The 18,899-nt window shown below is 35.9% G+C and overlaps 1 protein-coding gene across 7 annotated transcripts in view; it reads left to right on the forward strand.

The window, feature by feature from the left end:
• Positions 1-3,456: 3,456 nt before the first annotated feature.
• LOC110464154 (pumilio homolog 1-like) overlaps positions 3,457-18,899 on the forward strand; it is a 34,874-nt gene continuing 19,431 nt past the window's right edge. For 5 of the 7 annotated variants that reach the window (XM_021519221.1, XM_021519223.1, XM_021519224.1 and 2 more), the window contains exons 1-8: positions 3,457-3,549; positions 3,794-4,072; positions 5,996-6,055; positions 13,797-13,929; positions 14,379-14,485; positions 15,316-15,491; positions 16,616-16,877; positions 17,268-17,349. In XM_021519221.1, coding sequence (XP_021374896.1) covers positions 3,827-4,072; positions 5,996-6,055; positions 13,797-13,929; positions 14,379-14,485; positions 15,316-15,491; positions 16,616-16,877; positions 17,268-17,349 — 1,066 coding nt within the window. In that variant the 5' untranslated portion in view covers positions 3,457-3,549; positions 3,794-3,826. The remainder of the gene's footprint in view (positions 3,550-3,793; positions 4,073-5,995; positions 6,056-13,796; positions 13,930-14,378; positions 14,486-15,315; positions 15,492-16,615; positions 16,878-17,267; positions 17,350-18,899) is intronic. The other 2 variants (XM_021519222.1, XM_021519227.1) reach the window with 1 other exon arrangement.

An 18,899-nucleotide genomic window follows, 5' to 3' on the forward strand; every position in this document is an offset into this window, starting at 1 on the left:
ATTTCAAATTTACATGTATACAATTATATCATGCATATTATACAATGGCAAACGTGATATCAATGCACCATATGCATATTACAATGAAATACACCAAAAATAGTATGATACCATGACATCATAACAATATAGTATGTTACAGTGATAATAATACTATAATATCTTTCAAAGCCGTACGTCAAAGGTAATGATAACAAGATATAATACAGTGACCTACATTGCATCTCAAAGACGAACCGTATATATCACGTTGAAATATACTCTAGTGGAACAGCAAAGCGCAATAAAAACACTGCAATAGTGCAGAAAGTCGTGATAGTGACGTTAGAGGCAATGATATAACTTACCACCTTCGATATCCATGGTTACGCTCACTTTCGCACTCTGCACCCCTGGAATATGTCATAAGACCAGAAGGCTAGTTTGATCCTTTAATGGATGTGCATCTAAAGAACTTTGCGGTCGCGTAACGTTAAAACTTATATGTTTTAAGTCGGGCGCCCTCTTCTGTTATCTTCAAAGGACAAGCATCAGTCTAGCGATTGGTCAGGTTTTTTTTTTTACTTTTTACCTGACACCAATCAAAAAACAAGCTGTGTGCATGCCTTCGATTTTGCTATGACATATTCCAGGGGTGCAGAGAGCGAAAGTGAGCGTAACCATGGATATCGAGTATGCACCTAATCAAACTAGCAAGTAGACATGAGAAGAAGTGTCTTTAGGAAGAATAGAGTTGATGCGTGTACTACAAAGCTTATGTGTCCTAACTATCGCGATACCCTTAACTGACGGAATGGAAACTTCCAATCCTGTGTGTAGTACTAAAGTCACGTATGACTCCCGACACTCAACTCAAACTCAAACCGAGAAGTATACATGGAAGACAATCAGCTCATAGAGGAAGGAAACGGGTGTGCCAAAGAAAACGTAAAACGACGAACAAACTTTCTTGTCCACTGATAATACAATGAGCATTTTGCCCATACGCTCTACATGACTCGTAGAATCACGACCAGGACAGTGACATGGAAGATGCATGCTAGTTAGTCAATTCAGGTTAAGAACGAAGATGAACCGACATTTGTTTGCAGAGTCACAGTTTAAGTGAGGCTGTAACGTGCAGTTGGGATCAATCCAGCCACTGACCAGCGCGTCTCGTGGTTATACCACAGGTGGGATCAATCCAGCCACTGACCAGCGCGTCTCATGGTTATATCACAGGTGGGATCAATCCAGCCACTGACCAGCGCGTCTCGTGGTTATACCATCGCTTGAAAATCCCTTCTTATTCCTTGTATGTAACACACGGCCATTTTTCATTGAACACCACATGGCAAATTGACCTCTTAACTGGTCCATTTCCAAGAGAGTCACTTTTCTACAGCTCCCCGTTGAAAACTTACCTCACTTTCATATTGCACGGGTGCCCATTTTCAACGTTACGCCGATTCGTGAAGGATAATTTATACGTGGATCATATCTTTCGTAGACTTCGGTGAAGTGTCTTCATGTGCAAGACATTTCTGAAATTTTCCTTATTAGATTGGCGGTTCTCCATGGCAACAACGTGTTCTTATATGAAGTGACTACACCAAGACACTGGCGTCCGTCGTCCGTCGTCCGTCCTTCCACAATTTCTTCAAACTAAATGGAAAATCCTCTAGTTTTACTTGAAACATAATCGAGCTCAGACAGTAACCTAGAATTATTGCTAGCTCAAATAATTAAGGTCACTGTAACCTACTTTATAATATTTGACCAACAACATGAACATTTCTTCGGGTTCAGAAACTAACACATAGCTGTCGCTCAACCAAATAAGGTCACAGTACCCTACTTTTTAAATCTCAAGATATTTATTAAAAATGGCTATCGGCTCCAGAATTTAACTTAAAATTGTTGTTTCAACGAATTTGGTCACTATGGTCTACTTTTCAAAATTTGACATACTTTATTGAAATATTGTAATTCGGTTCAGGAATAAATTAACATACAGCTCTCGTTAACCAGATTAGGTCAAAATGACATACTTTTAAAATATGACCTGCATTATCAAAAATTGTGATCGGGTCCAGAAAATAACCTAGATTTACTGTTTCAACAAATTAGGACCTTTACTTATCTCACAACATAAGTAAACATTTGAATAAGTTGTTTAACCAAATTAGGTCACATGGACATATGTTGAAAAGTATCAAAATTGTAATTCGTTTCATAAATTGACATAGAATTGTTTCTCGACCAGTCATGTCAGTGTGGCCTATTTTACAAAATTTGACTTATATATAACACACTAAACTACAATTGTATGTATACACTTTTATATTATCCGGTTATAAGGACCAGAAATCAACATTTAAACATGCATATAATTAACCCCTTCAAAATTCTCCGACGGAAATTTCGTCGACATACATCGTTTGTACTGGTTTTCTGATATGTTCACTTTAAAGTCATCATGATGTACTCTTAAAAATGTTTCTGAAAACATGGATATAACGTGCGCAAGTGCTTAAACACGAGACACAAATCAATAAACGGAAGCGACGCAAGGATATAACTTTAAATAATTATAGTGTAAAAAATGTTCACCGGGTTCAGGAATTAACCTAGAAATGTTGGTTTGACAGAATAAGGTCACAATGCCCTAATTTCAAGATTTGATTTGTCATCGGTTCCAGATAGACCTATACATAAAACTGCGGTTGTTTGGTCAAATAAGATCTTCTTTCTAAAATTGGACCTATGTACATTATTAAATATTTTCATCGAGCTCAGATTTTTACAAAGAATTTTTTTTCACCAAGTTTAGTCCGACATTGTGATCTTTTTTCAAAAATTTGATCTGCATCATCAAAAATTGCCGTCGTGTTCAGAAATTAGCCCAGAACTAGCTGTTGTTAACACTAATTAGGTCACTGTAACCTACTTTCCAAAATTGAATATCAGATTCGTCATAAAAACAATATCATTACTGCATCCATGCCATACCTCTAATGGTAATAAAAATCTCAACACCTCCTGCATTCCCTTAATTATAGATTGCTTGGCTCGGTAGAATATTTCGGTTTAATGTAATAGGTTAAAAGTAAAGAATAGGTGTCAGCATTGTATATAATTTTACAACAATTGCAATATAATAGATAGTTGAAAAATGCCGGGTATGGTTCGCTTATTGTTCTCATTGGCTGATTGTTCACATTGGCTGATCGCAGTTTCTGAGTTTGTGCGACTCTGAAGAAATGTGTGTTGTTTATAGATCGACTCTATGTTGGAAAAGGACCCTGGAACATTACGACACTTAAGCCTGTTTCTTGTTGATGTGAAATGTGAAATGTTATTTGTTTATTGATCTAATCATTAGCATTGCTGCAATACATATAATTTACTTCCGTGTCACTTCACCTGTCAGTCTAGTTTCCCTCCAAGTGACGTCATTATTGTGTCTGGCACATGCTACCCAGAATGCACTTCCAAATCAAAAACAATGTCGATCGCCATGAAGTGAAAGAACGGATAGGAGGGTAAGAAAAATCCGATGCCATCTAGGTGAGCTTTGAGACCATCATGTCTTTATTTGTAATGCATATACGTGAAAAGAAATTGAATTTTGCATATTTCCATTCATTTTCTTGTTATGATTTTCCAGGGCGGAAATAAATGACTATAAATAACAGCTTCCTGTCTCGACTCCCGCCATGTTATTATTTATCGTTCATTGATAATAGAGTATTGCAGATAACTGACGAAAACGCCTGTGTCATGCATTATTTTGTCGGTTTGCATCTTTCAGGTCGTGTAAAGGTTAGGATAGAATGTGTTGTAAATGCCAGTTTTAAGAATGAATGACGTTTCGTGGAACAACAATCCTGGGATGTTGGGAGGACAGCCAGAAATGGCGGGTGTTGTTGGAAGACAACAGCACCCGAATGTGAACATGGGAAATAGATCACAGCATTCCCAAGACGATGCTACTGTGGGTTATTTCTTCCAGCGTCCGCATAACGAAGCAGAAATGAACAGTTATGGAACGAAACGCTGGGCCGTCGGAGATGACAGTGTCATCGAACAGGTAAACAAACGTGTGATTGTGTATAGCCCCACGCACATGTGTGTATTGAGAGTGGGTCACGGGACGAGTTGCATGTACGCAGGGTTTATGTTGAGCATTCCCCATGATATAGGGTTTAGATTAACATGACAACTATTAACTTTACATCAACATATTGTTTTTAATATTTGTTTACATGTCCATAATCAAATGCCACTTCATTTGTTGTAATAATTGGCGGAATGTTTTAAAGGGTTAATGAAGGTTGTTTTGTACACAATTAACTTTGATGTGCTTTTGTCACACACATGTCAGTCAGTCCGATACGATTGGTAAGATATTTTATTTTAGTTGATACCAGTTCAGTCTTGATATCTGTGATATTGGCAGTAAAATATTTCCCAAGTATTAACAATAAAATCTGATCTGTAGAAGAAACATTTTAACAACATTATTGACAATGCCCTTATATTACCAAAAAACCCCAAAATACTGTTGTTAATTGAATACAGAAAGCTTTGTTGTGCAGGGGTCGAAATTAGCACTCGCACACTCGCCAAATGCGAGTGGATTTCCGAAATTGCAAGTAGAAAAAAATGGCACTTGCAATTTATTGCGAGTGGATTATATTTCGGTCTTAGCACTCGTGAAAGGGTACATCAAATTTTCCCCATTGTTAATTTCAATGTTGTCAAACACAACTTAAGTCCGATCCAGGAGTCGATGCCAAAACAAGACATCGTAGGCAAAATTATATGTTTACGGTACAGTCAAAAACAATGATGCACAGTCTGTATAGCGCTTGTAACAAGTGTAACTGTCAAGCACATTAATGACGTAACATGCTACATCGATAATGATAACTCTAGAGTGGTTCCGTGAAATTCTTTTACTGTTCTGGGTGTTTTCGTCTGCAAAAATTTGTGTTGTGAACTGGTTGCCCAAACCCAGTGCAATATGTGGTGATATCATGAATATCACATATAATACTGGATCAAAAGTGGTGTCAATACCTTATTTAGAGTCGTGTTTGTAACAATGCAACTTTAGCTCAGAAGAGCTATTCTTATGACTATTTTTACAATCATAATTAATAGAAACAATAAAATATCACAAAGGTAGCATGCATCACAGATGGTTGAATAAAAGGTAAAATAGCACGGTAATTAAAGGTCATGCGAACATAAAGCTCATGCAACATATAAATTAATTTAAGAGACATTTCAGTCTAATGTACATATATGCCAATATGGCAAAAACAAAAAATTGACAGAATACATGCTAATATAGCATAATCTAAGACAATGCATACATTTATGAAACAATATTCAGGAATTTACAGCATAAAAGAAAAATTACACAAAAGAAAGTAAAGCATCACTATAAGAACTAAAACTTGTGCATGACAACTATTTCTGGAGCAATAAAAACGCAAAAAAAAACAAAAACATATTTTTTTGCTATATTGTAGCAATACAGGGCCATTACAATGGCCCTTCTTAATTTTGATATTGGCTAATAAAATTTGCTTAAATGGTCTACTGCTCTCAAATTCAAGAATTTTCTTTGCACCGTGATATAGAATGTCGGAGCATGCCAGTTTTCCCAAAATTTTCCCCAGTACATCTTTTGTTTTTTATGGTTTTATTTTAAAATAAGTTGGCAGCTGGTGCATTTCACTCGTGACTTAAGTATTAACTCAATAACCAAAGATGTAATTCCATTCAATAGATGTACCGTATTCATGTGTAAGTGTTTCTAGGTTGGGGAAAAAACGGTTACTTTTATTCAAATTGAAAGTGGATTATATGTACAATGGATTTTTAATACAAATAACAATAATTTTTCAACGTATCACAAAATTGCTGTTATCCTCAAATAATTCACCATTATGGCCAAAATAATTTAAATGAAGTTGATTTACCTGAAATTGCTCTTTTCCAGAGAAATATGGCGACTGTTCAGGAACTAGAGAAAGACTTCCATGGGATGTCCGTTCGTGAGGTAAGCATACTTGTAGATGTAGTAGAAGGAACCAGTTTTTCCTGATCTTAGAGATGGGTCATAACAAGTCAAAAAGAAACATCCTGATTCCCTTTTCATTGTTATAATAGCTGATAATACAGAGCGAGTCATTTAATTTTTCTGACTAAGATTTTGTAATTGCCATGAGGTGGATCTGGACCAAACAGAAAATTAGCTTATAGACATACATAGATGTGTTCAACTTAATGCAGTGTTGAGTGTTCCAACTGAATTTTAGATTTTGGGGTATATTTGATACATTTTCAAGATATTGTACCCCTAGTTACAAAGAGCAATTGTTGAAACCAATTCATCAAAATTAAATATTTAACATTTTACAACTTTATATAAAGTATATGATATAGGTGTTGAGTTCTGCTTGTTTCAACTATTTCTTAATTTAATAAATCATACTGCTGTTTGAACAAATTAAAAAGAGTAGGCATGAGGTGGGGAAGGGGAAAGCTATTCTTCTAACTGTACGTGTGTAAGATACATGTGTCCAATACAGAACACTTTGGAATATGTGTGTCCCTCATGAGTCACTCAGTGACCTAGATCTAAGGACTTTCACCATATGTGTACTCTGACCTTTTCTATTGTGATGTCACAAGTAGGTGACGGTATTGTATTATAACGTCACAGTTGAAAGCCTGTCAAAAATCGCTATAATTCGTCTAATATAATTGGTGATGTCTGTTAACTATCTAGGCTTCAATCTATGTTTTGATTTTCATAGGTGACCCGACAATTGAACCAAAATAAGAAATACAAATACTGAAGTAGACGGTAGCTTTGTATTCAGAAAAAAAATGTCAAACATCTGCTGACCTACCTTTATTGTTTTTGGCCATCAAGTTTCAATGCTTGAAATAAGTAAGCTATGTGAGAAGCCTTTATCAATAAAGGACTGTCAAGACAACTTTTAGAGAACTTGAAATAACTGCTGTTACAGTAAGATAGATGGCAAGTGAGCAGGATGCATCCACAGACGTGTTGTTTTGATAACTTGAATTACCTGAATAATCTTACGAAATCTGTGATGCAATGGCTTTTGAAACATAGATGAGGAGCAGTTATCATTTTGGCATCAAAATTATAAATAGCACTTGGTTTCCCAATTTGCAATAATTTAATTTGATGACTATATCACTATTGAAGTTTAAATTAGGAACAGCATTATTCTGATAAAAATTGTCTATTTGTTTACTTTTAAAATGACAACAGGTAACTAGGCCTGGTTAATTTCATAACCAAGGGAATTTTTTAAATAACAAACATAAATCACCGATTTCAAAATCAATAAATAATTTTTCAAAATGAATTTGATTGGTTGGAATGTGATCATTTATTCCCAGACATATTCATTTATTTCTATTATGATGTTCTTGGAAGAAAAATACTTAAGTATTTGCTAAAATTATCCATTTTTTTGTGTCAGACTATTTTGTTTGTAGTTTGTAAAAAATAATAATGATAAATAAAAAGGCATGAAAATTAGCAATACTAATGTAATGTCAATATTATCAAATAATGCTAGTTATTTAAAACATTCATTAATTATTACTCCCCTCTTTCACCAAAAACGGGGGATATTAATTTTGAGTCTGTCTGTCGGTCGCGCTTCGTTTCCGTGCAATAACTACAACAAACGTTAACCAATTTTCTTCAAACTTGGTCAAAGGGTTAAATACCTTAAAGGCTCGTCCAAGTTTGATGACCACTTTCAGCAGACCCCATTTGGTGGAGTAATGTCCCCTTGAATAGCAAAAAAAACCCATCATTATCTGCTGGGTTATGTTTCCATGCAATAACTGCAACAAACGTTAACCGATTTTCTTCAAACTTGGTCACAGGGTTAAATACCTTAGGGCTCGGCCAAATACGATGACCACTTTCAGCGGACTTTATTTGTTGGAGTTATGGCTCCTTGAATAACGAAAAACGTCATTATCTGCCATTTCTGTTCATTAACTCTCGCAAATATTATCCGATTGTCTTCAAACTTTGTAACAGGTTTCTGCGCATTAAGGGCTCAGCTTAATTTGACAACCACTTTAATCGGACTCCATTTGGCAGAGTTATGGCCCCTTGATTAACGAAAAACATCATTATCTGCAGTTTCCACTTAATAACTCGAGCTAATATTAGCAATTGTCCTTCAAACTTGATAACAATGTTTGTGTTCCTCTGTCTTTCCACCCATCTCGGGCACTCTTTGGTTTACGTGTGGTAATTGCTGTAGATATTGTTAAGATGTTTCAACCAAATTCCTCATGCACATCCAACTCATGCTAAGTTTGCCAACCGATGTGATTTGTGCATATTTACGGATAATCAATGAGGTATAGGACTCTTTTTTTTTCTTCAAGATTCAAGCTATACGTTATGTCTCAACAGCACGATACTCGCATGTTTAAACCTAACCTTAATAATGTTAACGTACGATATGTCCTGCAAGCGGGGGATGTTAATTCCACGAATTTGCTTGTTACTCTAGTTTTGAGTTCTTTCTCAAAGTGGCAATGCACATGATAGATTGGTTGTGATGCGGAAATGGTTGGCAGTGACACGGTTAAAAAATAGATACCATAGCGCATAAAAAAAATCCTGGGTAGAACACTGAATATGGGGAGTAATTTTCATCAGATTAACTTCAAACTTCATAGGAAGGTTGATTACCATGAAATTTCGGACACAAGCCAATACCACAGTTGTCTGACTTATTTACCGAGTTATGCCTCATTAATCAGTTGGTGAAACAGTGGCTCAATATCTGGAATAATTTTCAATGGATTAATTTGAAACTTCATGGGAATGTTAATTACTATGAAAGCTCACAGTAGCTTGATAACCACTGTTGTCTGACAAATTTCAGATAGTTTTCAGTTGCAATTGGCTTGGCTAAGATTATAAATTAATCCTCACAGCCAGTATACGTAAAAGGGTTGAAGTGAACTTAATTTGATGAGGGTATGGACCATGTTTAATATTCATTTGTAACAAAAACAGGAGAAAGTGTGTGTCCTGTTACGATCGTAACATAAATGTAAATTTATAGGTAACCAGTTTTATTAGCTCACCTGCCCAAAGGGCAAGTGAGCTTATGCCATGGCGCAGCGTCCGTCTGTCCGTCCGTCAACTTTTCCTTTAAAACGCTACTTGTCATGAACGGCCCAGTAGATTTGGACTAAATTTGGTCTGGATCATCCTTAGGCCAAGGGGAATCAATTTTGTATAAATGATGGGTCTGGCCCCCCTGGGGGCTGAGGGGCGGGGCCCAATAGGGGAAATATAGCAAATTCTTTAAAATCCTTCTTCTTCTGTAGGAATGAAAGGATTTGGTCCATATTTGGTCAGAAGCATCCTTGGGGGAAGGGCAACAAATTTTGTATAAACCGTGGGTCTGGCTCCCCTGGGGAATTATAGCAAATTCTTTAAAATCCTTCTTTTTCTGTAGGAATGAAAGGATTTGGTCCATATTTGGTCAAAAGCATCATTGGGGGCAGGGGAACCAATTTTGTATAAACCGTGGGTCTGGCCCCCCTGGGGGCTGAGGGGCGGGCCCAATAGGAGAAACATAGCAAATTCTTTAAAATCCTTATTCTGTAGAAATGAAATGATTTGTTCCATATTTGGTCAGAAGCATCATTGGGGGAAGGGGAACCAATTTTGTATAAACCGTAGGTGGGGGCTGAGGGGCGGGGCCCAATAGGGGAAATATAGCAAATTCTTTAAAATCCTTCTTCTGTAGGAATGAAAGGATTTGTTCCATATTTGGTGTGGTGCATCCTTTGGTAAAGGAGAACCCCCCCGTGGGACCTGAGGGGCAGGGCCAAATAGGGGAAATATAGGTAAAACCTTTATAATCCTTCTTCTCCCATAGGGATTAAGGGATATTATCCTAATTTAGTCTGGAGCATCCTAAGGCAAAAGGGACTCAATTTTGTATAAACGGTGTGTCTGACCCTTCTGGAGGTAGAGAGGCGGGGCCCAATAGGGGAAACATAGGTAAAACCTTTAAAATCCTTCTTTTACCATAGATATTAAGGGATTTTATTCTAATTTAGTCTGGATCATCAATGGGCCAAGTGGACTCAATTTTGTATAAGCATTCAGTGGGTGTGGTCTCCCAAGGGGCAGAAGGGTGGGGTCCAATAGGAGAAATAGAGGTAAAACCTCCAAAATCCTTCTTCGACCATCGGGATTATGGGATTTTATCCTTATTTAGTCTGGAGCATCCTTGGGTCAAGGGGACTCAATTTTGTATAATTGGTGGGTATGACCCCCCCCCCCCCCCCTAAGTTGTATATAGGGGTGGGGCTCTGTTTGAAGTTTGTTCTCACTATATCTCAAGTACTGGATGGATTTTTCTGAAATTTCATATGTACTTACAGCACCTACTTCATACCAATTATTTTAAACATATTCAGGTGAGCGATACAGGCCCTCTGGGCCTCTTGTGTTGTTCCTCAAAGGCATGCCACAGGTTTCATCAATTATTGGAAAAAAAAGTAATTTTGATGGATTTAGATCGTTCACCATGCAGTAAGATAACATTTGTTCGTTGCTGAAAGACATCATATAAATGTCGTCTTCATTACAGCCGTCGCACATTTATCGCCTGGTGACATCAAAGCAATATCAAACCACTGAAACTTTTGTAAGAAATGAAAACTACTAAATATTTCTTGTTTCAACTTTAGAATTAGGCAGACCACATTTTCTTTCGTCTAAACCAACAGCCTGTTGGTCAAACAGGTGAAAAATAATCATCTGATGATTCTCCAAGTGGATGTCATTTAAAAATATCAATGCAAACATGATGATTCTCCAAGCGGATGTCATTTAAAAATGTCAATGCAAACATATAGTGTCATACACATTCTTGCTATTCGTGTTAGATAGCATAAACTGGTCACTTCAAATCACGAGAAAAATGACCTAAAAGTTAACAATGTACATCCCATCACGGACGTAACATATCACTGCTGGACATTTTAACCAATACTGAATTTTGCCTCATGTATATAATTTTCTAGTTCAAGTTATTTGGTATCCATTCTTTTGAAAGATGTTGATCCAGAAGGAAACTAAATATAATGTAAATTCCTAAATTGGCAGTATTAACTCATTTACCCCTGAAATTTCATTATTATTCATTCCTTTGAATTGGAAGAGTTCAAATGTGTCTTCAGGGGTGAATTAGATAAAGTCATTTTAAGATTTGTTAGCTTGACAAGTATTGTCGATTCCAAACAATACTATTGGAAAAACATTGATGAAAAAGTTGTAAACTCTTATCTTTAAGATAACCATTTTTTGCCCCCCAATATGTTTATATAACTGATCTTACATTGAAGTGCAGATATAATTTCTGTAGGAGGCGTAGTCTGGAGATCACATTACACTATTGTATATAAAACAGCTGTAGTTACACACAACTTTGAATGATAGTTTGAGGTCCACCAATTCACTTGCTTGGATTCAATTTGGTAACCATGACAGCGATGAGTCATCATCTGTTGCTGTTTGAATCATTGGTGAAATGTGTGTGTGTAGGCAGTGTGTTTGTGCTGCAATGCCTAGGAGAAGTCTGTCTGCCAGAGAAACTTCCTCTTATCTATGTATCTGGTATATCTCTTACAAAGACTTAAACATTTTATTGATTCATATTATTTATCGAGGATTAATTGGTAGCTTTTAGTTTATTGGTCAGGGTAATATTTGCTACCCCTGACATACTCGACTAGCCCTGGATGTTTGGGTAGAGGAACTGGTCTAATTTGTTGGGATTTAATTACATATTTCCATACAAGAAAACTGAAGTCTGTAATGTTATTTCTGATCATAATCATCAGGCTATTTATATACAGAGGTCAAACACAACATGCTTAGGTTTGGTGATAGCGCTACATTTCTCTTTAAGTGGGGTCTCTAGTGATTGATCTATATATGCTTTGCCTTAATGGAGAGTATTTGAGAACCATGGAAAATAAAATGAGGTTCCGTGTAAATTTTCACTTATTTTAATACAAAAAACCACTTCTACTGGTGTTGCATGGAGTCAGCTGGCTATAAGACTACAGGAAGTCAGGTATATAGGGAACCTGGGTTTATAAATAGAATCACTGACAGAAATAGCTCAGTTTGTGTATAGGACATTTAAGTAGAACAACCTTATACTTATATAGATAAGTCTAGAGAAAACTGTTCAGTGCACAATTCTGGGGCAAGTAGGCCAGAAAAATCAACTTGCCCATATTGATATGGCTTTCAAAGTTTCAACCAATCTGACATGTACATATCATTACAATTGATAAAATAATTGTAATATCCAATAAAATTTTGAGCACTGCTGTTACAATGCTAGAACTGAAGACGGTTTGTTTATTTCTTGATCAATATTTCCATCATAATTTAAGGTGATAGATCTATAATGTAATATTGTACATGTAAAGCAAGAACGTTCAATGACTGAATTTTTTTAATTGAAAATTCGAAATATAAGTTAACCTGGTTGTTAAAAATTAATAAGTGCTGTGCATTTATGATTTTTTTTTACACACAAAATGAGTTAGCTACAGGCTTCTATGGAATATTTTGATATAATTTACATTAACTTGCAAATATGGATGAAATGACCTTACAACTGTCTTTTCGTATTGTAATATTGTTTGTGCATGCTTTCCAAAGGACGTAGTTAGAACGGTAGTGTAGTTCAAGGTCACATACAAATGCACATATGGAGATCAATAGATTTAATTTCCCCAAAATGTTAAGAGAATGGAAATGTATTTATATAGTTGTAAAACAATCTATATGAACACAAGTTGGTTGATAAAAATAAGGCATTCCTTGAAGACATGTACTACAACAACAATACATTGGTAGGCAGCAGTATTGATTGTAATGGAGAAGTCTGTCCTTTCACACTTTGTGATCCTTGATCAGGTACTAATCAAATCAGTGTGTCTGATGAGTGACAGAGTCGGAACATTTCATTGACAGAAACTTGCGAACTGATCTCTCTCTTGGTTTAGTAAGGTACATGTATGTACCTGCTGGCTGTCTTCAAATCGACAGCTGTGTGGCCATGCTTTTCCATTTCTCTGACTCCTTGTTAATGCCTTTGTTATCCCCCTATTGGGATCGGACGAGATATCTGATAACACTGTCATCTGTTTACTCAGTCTTCATACAATGCTTCCTCACTTAAATGCCGTTAAGCTAATAAATGCAATGAAATGATTATATTTGAACAAAGTTTGAGATGAAAAGAATTTAAACTGATTGCAAATGTTTTAAAAAAAAATTTAAAAAAAAAAAATCAAGTCTTCTTACAATATAGAGAGAAAAAGCAGGTATGATAAGCTGTTCTATGCAGTTATTTGAAATAGTCGAACAAAGCTAATTTGACTAACTGCTTAAGTTTAAAAAAAAAAAGTGGAAAAAATTAAAACTCTAAAGACGATATAGGGAGAATGTTTTCTGGCTTAATTATACACTGTTCGTCAGTAGAAGCAGAATGTCTGGGATTGATTTTGAGGTAATTGTCGGTTGTCAGGGTCAGTGTCTGTTACTATAAATAGAATTTCGCTTTCCTTTTATTCTGATTTTAATTTTATGAACTGGAGATGTTGCTGTTACTGGCAATAATAAGTTCAACAGCCAAACTCATTCAATTAATTATTCAGTATGGAACCTTTGTATTCCCTAGTTTCCGCCAAACCAATCAGCCAAAAAGTTGTTATGGGATGACCGAGGCAAGCACTCTGGGGACCAAGGGAAGCCGGTCTTCCCCAGTCCGTGGACAACGGATGTCAGAGAGGACACCTGGGGAAATCCCCAAGGTAATGTATTCATAAAAAAACATGTAATGCTGTGATATTTTTGTAAGGAAATAATTGTTTGTGGGACATAACGTTGAATGCTGCTAAATTTTCATTTTCTGTTTGTAGTAGTGGTCTTTTACTTACGTTAAGTGCAGTAAGCACAGATCAGTTACTCTAGTAGTGATACTACTTATAGATTTGATATTTCCAGACTTTTTAGCGGAACCTTGTAGGTCTGGACACTAAGTAAATGGTCCCAAAATCAAATATGAATTATATATTGTTTCTGAAACAAGTAATGAAGGTGCTTGGAATCCAGTATATCGTGGTCTCGATTTCTGAATATCAGCATCAAGTTATTTTGTATTAAAGTTCAGGTAAAGGAGATTCTCAGTATATGGTCATCATCTTTAGGAGAGTGATAAAGAAACCATTAAATAATTGATGTTGTGTATTTACTTTGACAGAGCCTGTTGCCCTTGGAGTAGATTTAGTGGAGTACGTTTTAGGGGGCGGGTCACCTGGAAACAAAGACATTGATCCCAGGATGAACCGGATGCCAAAAGGACCCTATGTAAGTCTACACACTTCGCTTGCCGGTGGCAGAAAATTCCACTCAACATGCACTTTTTCTTCAACCTGCTGATCCCGAAATATAAAATACTTTTATTTTATAAATACAACCCCCTGGTTGGCTGGCCGCTCACTACCCACAATATCATGCCTTGTTTCCGGTAGGGTGGAAGCGATGTATCACTTGTGGCATCATCCCAGAATTTAAAGGAGATTTTGAATTTTGTATTGTTTTCAGTCTTTATTGAGGATGTAAACTCTCCTTGCATTAGTAGATTTTAAATAAAAAGAAATTCACTAAAATGATGTAAATATCGTTCAAGCTTATTTAATATTTAAGCTCAGTAAGGCCTAATTCTTTAAAGTATATAAAGTGCTTACTTCTGTGACTTTTTTCCAGCAGAATCTGTTGAACAAGGGAGGGGTAGGCTAATAACTGACTAAGGGCTTCTTACTAAATGTGGGCTTATTATCACCAGGCGAATCTGGTTTGTTTATGATAATGTAAATTATCTGTATGTATTGTCATATGACTTTGTTCTCTAGCTTTTCTTTTCCATGCATAAGTTCTAAGTTTAGTTTTTGCCATCCATACCAATAGTATATTTATTGTGATTGCGAATTCATGCTGTGTACACATACAGTATATTGTAATTCTTCTGTGAAATGTGAAATTGATACTTGCTGGGGCTAGTGTAGGTTTTTCAGGTAAAAAGTAAATATTTTTCAAAGTGAATGTTGCCTGTCTTCAATAGATCTTCTTCTTACATGCAGCTTGCAACAAAATATTTTTCTGTAAGTATTTTACTTTTATTTACATTCCTGTTTCAGATGTCGAGAAAGTACCCGGTACCACAGCAAGACCATGGAATCTCGGATCAGGACAAGAAAAGTAAAACCCCGTCACCTTTTGAGGGACATGATGGCGACGAGAACAAGGAAAACATACAAAGTAACGGACTGCTTCAAAATGGGCTTGATGACGACCAGGGATATAGGTACAAAATGTACATGTGCCTGTGATGTGTTATTTTTCATGGCCTTAAAAAAGACATTACTTTCTTTGTTGTTATGCGACTGCAGAAAAACTGCTTGGTTTCCAGAAAAATATTTTAAGGAATGATCAGATTTTCACGAAAACTAGTGGGGTATATTCTGTACATATTCAGTAATGTTGCTCATACGCTGATGGTTTCTGGGTGAAATCATAGGTTTTAATGAAAATTGCCTAGTTTATATACTTTCTACTTAGTCTCTCTCATGTTTGATGCCCAAACTTCGCAGATTTTTATTGAGGCTGCTATCTGATCAATAGTACAACAGCAAATAGAACAAATACACATTCTTCAAATGGTAATCAACTGTCATTGCACATCAGCTGGCACAGGCAACACATCTTCATCTGGGGAATTCTTGTGTGAAATGTGGTGGAAACATCTGACGCCAAAAGAAAGAAAACAAATCCTTTAAAAATCTTGTTATTTTATGTCTATCCTTTAAATGGAGGGAGAAATAACGATAAGTACTGGTTTCTATTCCAATGTAATCTTGTCTGGGCCGTTATTTCTAAAAACCTTTTGACCTCTGAGGTTATAAGGAAACATTAGTTTAAAAACTGCCCGGTAAATAACAAAAAAGAAACACGGATTGAGAGGCATGTACATATATGGGTATACTTCAGATTCAGGGATATTTGTTTCTTAGTCAAATTCTCAGCAATATGTCCAGGCAATGTCCCAAATAACTCCTTCACCCCTACGTATTTAAACTGGACTTGCCTAGTCTTAGATTTGGTAAGGTTCAAATGTGACTTCAGGGGTGAATGGGTTAATGCAGTGTTTGAAATTGTAATGGGTTTACCAGTGATTGATAACTGACAGTATCAAGTTTTACAGATTTCGTCAGATAATTTTGAATAAGTTCGATATGAGAGAATTTTAAATGGTCATTGCAATGACCATATAGTTTGTATGTTTAAAATACTTTGTTTTAAAAGACATTCAGAAACAAAAAAGTTTTAGTTAACAAAGCCTTTAGTTAATAGTTAACACTTTGGAAATAATTGGGCCCTTGACCTGGAATATTTCATTTTCAGAAATCATATGCTCAATAGTAGTTTTAATGTTGACAGTAATCGTCGCAGCAGTCGACAGAATTCGCCTCCAGGAGAGGAAGGGAAGGGTATGATGGACAACCAAAAAACAGCACTAAACAATAACAACAACGAGCATGGGGACTTCCGGGATGGCCCTGCTCAACAGTTCCAGCAGCCCGGGTTTCAGCTCGATCCACCCCACTTCGAGCCGGTGGGCATTGATCCTATTCAGTTTGACTACAGCAATCAGCTCATGCAGTCCATGGAAAGTCCAAATTTCAACTTGGACTACTCCCAGGTATCAATTAAACTTCCAATGCGCCCAAGTATCATTCCCACTGCTTCATCCTCGACTGCCAACAGTTATTATGTTCCCATAACTTAAACCTTCAATCAAAAGATTTTAATTTGTATTTCTCTTATGGCCCAACTGCTTATTTCCATTAGGTATCCATCAACTGGGGTATGCAATACTGCACTGAACATCCACTAACGGATGTTGAATCGCAGTTTCCTTGTATTCAACCTTTTGTTTAATTTTGAATTTATAAATGGAAACGGTCATCTGTAATAAACCTGTGATATAATAGGACATTAAACAATATAAAACCAAACCAAACCAAACCTGTACAATATGAATCGTAAGTTATTAGTATCACCTAACCTGTGATATGTCTGTACGATACAGCAATTACTGCAGCGACAGCAGCAGCCAATCGCAGTCCTGACCCAGCAGCAGTACGCCCTGGCCACTCAGCAGCAGCAGCTCGGTACGTCTTCATATTGTACTGGTTTATCCTTAGCCCTCGCACATCATTGTTTCCCCATATTATTACCGTGTTGTGCCTGGCCAGTCATTTACCAATGTATCAATCTACTGACAAAGTTTTTCACTGTTATGTATTTCTGAAGATATGATGATACGAAATAAGAATGTATTCTCATGATGAACAATCAAATTGATCATTCTTGGATTATTTTTTTTTTAAATCTTCAGTATTAATGTATTTGCCCCTGAAATTTCATAATGAACTATTCCAACCTTTGAATTGGAAGAGTTCAAATGTGTCTTAGGGGGTGAATGAGGTAAAATTAATCGAAGTTTTGAGGAAAATAAAAGTTTTGGTGAAATGGATATTCCTGTTTTATATTTTCAATATAAATTAAAATCTGAAGATTTGGTGAATGTCTGGCTTGGGATGTTTTCCATGGAAAAGGAACAAATATGCTGGAAAAAAAGCCACATTCTTTCATAAATTGCATGCTATTTGAGGATTGTCCTGATTGCTTCAAGAAACCTGTTATTCATTATTTCTCACAGTCCATCACAAAATTATTTTCAAGACTGGGAAATCAGAATTTAACTTTTTTTTTCCTGCAAATTTTAATTGTTGTAATATGAAAGTTTATAGGCTTTCGTAGTGTTAGATTTCCCTTCCCATTGAAGTGAACCTGTAATTAGCATGCTTTTAGATTTCATTGGAATAGTTTTGTCATGGAAAACATCCCTGAGGGAATGATAACCTATATTTCTGTTGTATAATTGTTAGAGGAATTCTCTGTATTATATTCATGCAGAATTATTTTATTGCTCGGTCAGATTTGATGAATATTTTAATTTAACACATTCACCCCAGATGACACATTTGAACTCTTCCAATTCAATAGTTTGATTAGTTCATTATGAAATTTCAGGGGTGAATGAATTAAACACTAGAGAAATGTACCAGAGTTTTGAGCTGTTAAATGAAAATGGACCATTTTAACATGTTATAGTGTATGAAGATTAGAGAAATATATTCTTGTGGAATTTCATTGCATGAGTGTAGTAGAAAATGTACTTGAGTTATATAGTGGACATATATATAACAAACTATCCAATTAGCTTAACGTAACTTTTTCTCTACTGGGAAAATTATTTTGAAGTGATAAAAATAAAACGATTACTATGTGTGCTACACAATGTCAGTCGTGCATAAATAGAGAAAAGCAAACTAGAATCAAAGTCGTTTAGAAAGAAATCAGCTTGAAATTTGAAGAAAAGTTCATGCCTCCATTTTAGAACAGATATGTTCATGTTTGGTTGTTGCAGATATTCAACAGAATATTTATTCAGTCGACAAATACAATTGCTTTATTTAGTAAATGGTCCATTTCTTTAGTGTTAACATTTTAAGGTCTGTAATATTCTTTTGCAAGTGTGTAAGTAAAGCATAATATTTTACTATTAAATGTCATTGAAATACCTGTGTAATAAGGAAATCCTGTCGAGACTATTTACGTTGTCTTGCCGTACGCAGAAGACAGCTGATACATTGTA

This window comes from Mizuhopecten yessoensis, unplaced genomic scaffold (assembly GCF_002113885.1).
Source record: "Mizuhopecten yessoensis strain PY_sf001 unplaced genomic scaffold, ASM211388v2 scaffold10969, whole genome shotgun sequence".
Classification (NCBI taxonomy): Eukaryota; Metazoa; Mollusca; class Bivalvia; order Pectinida; family Pectinidae; genus Mizuhopecten; species Mizuhopecten yessoensis.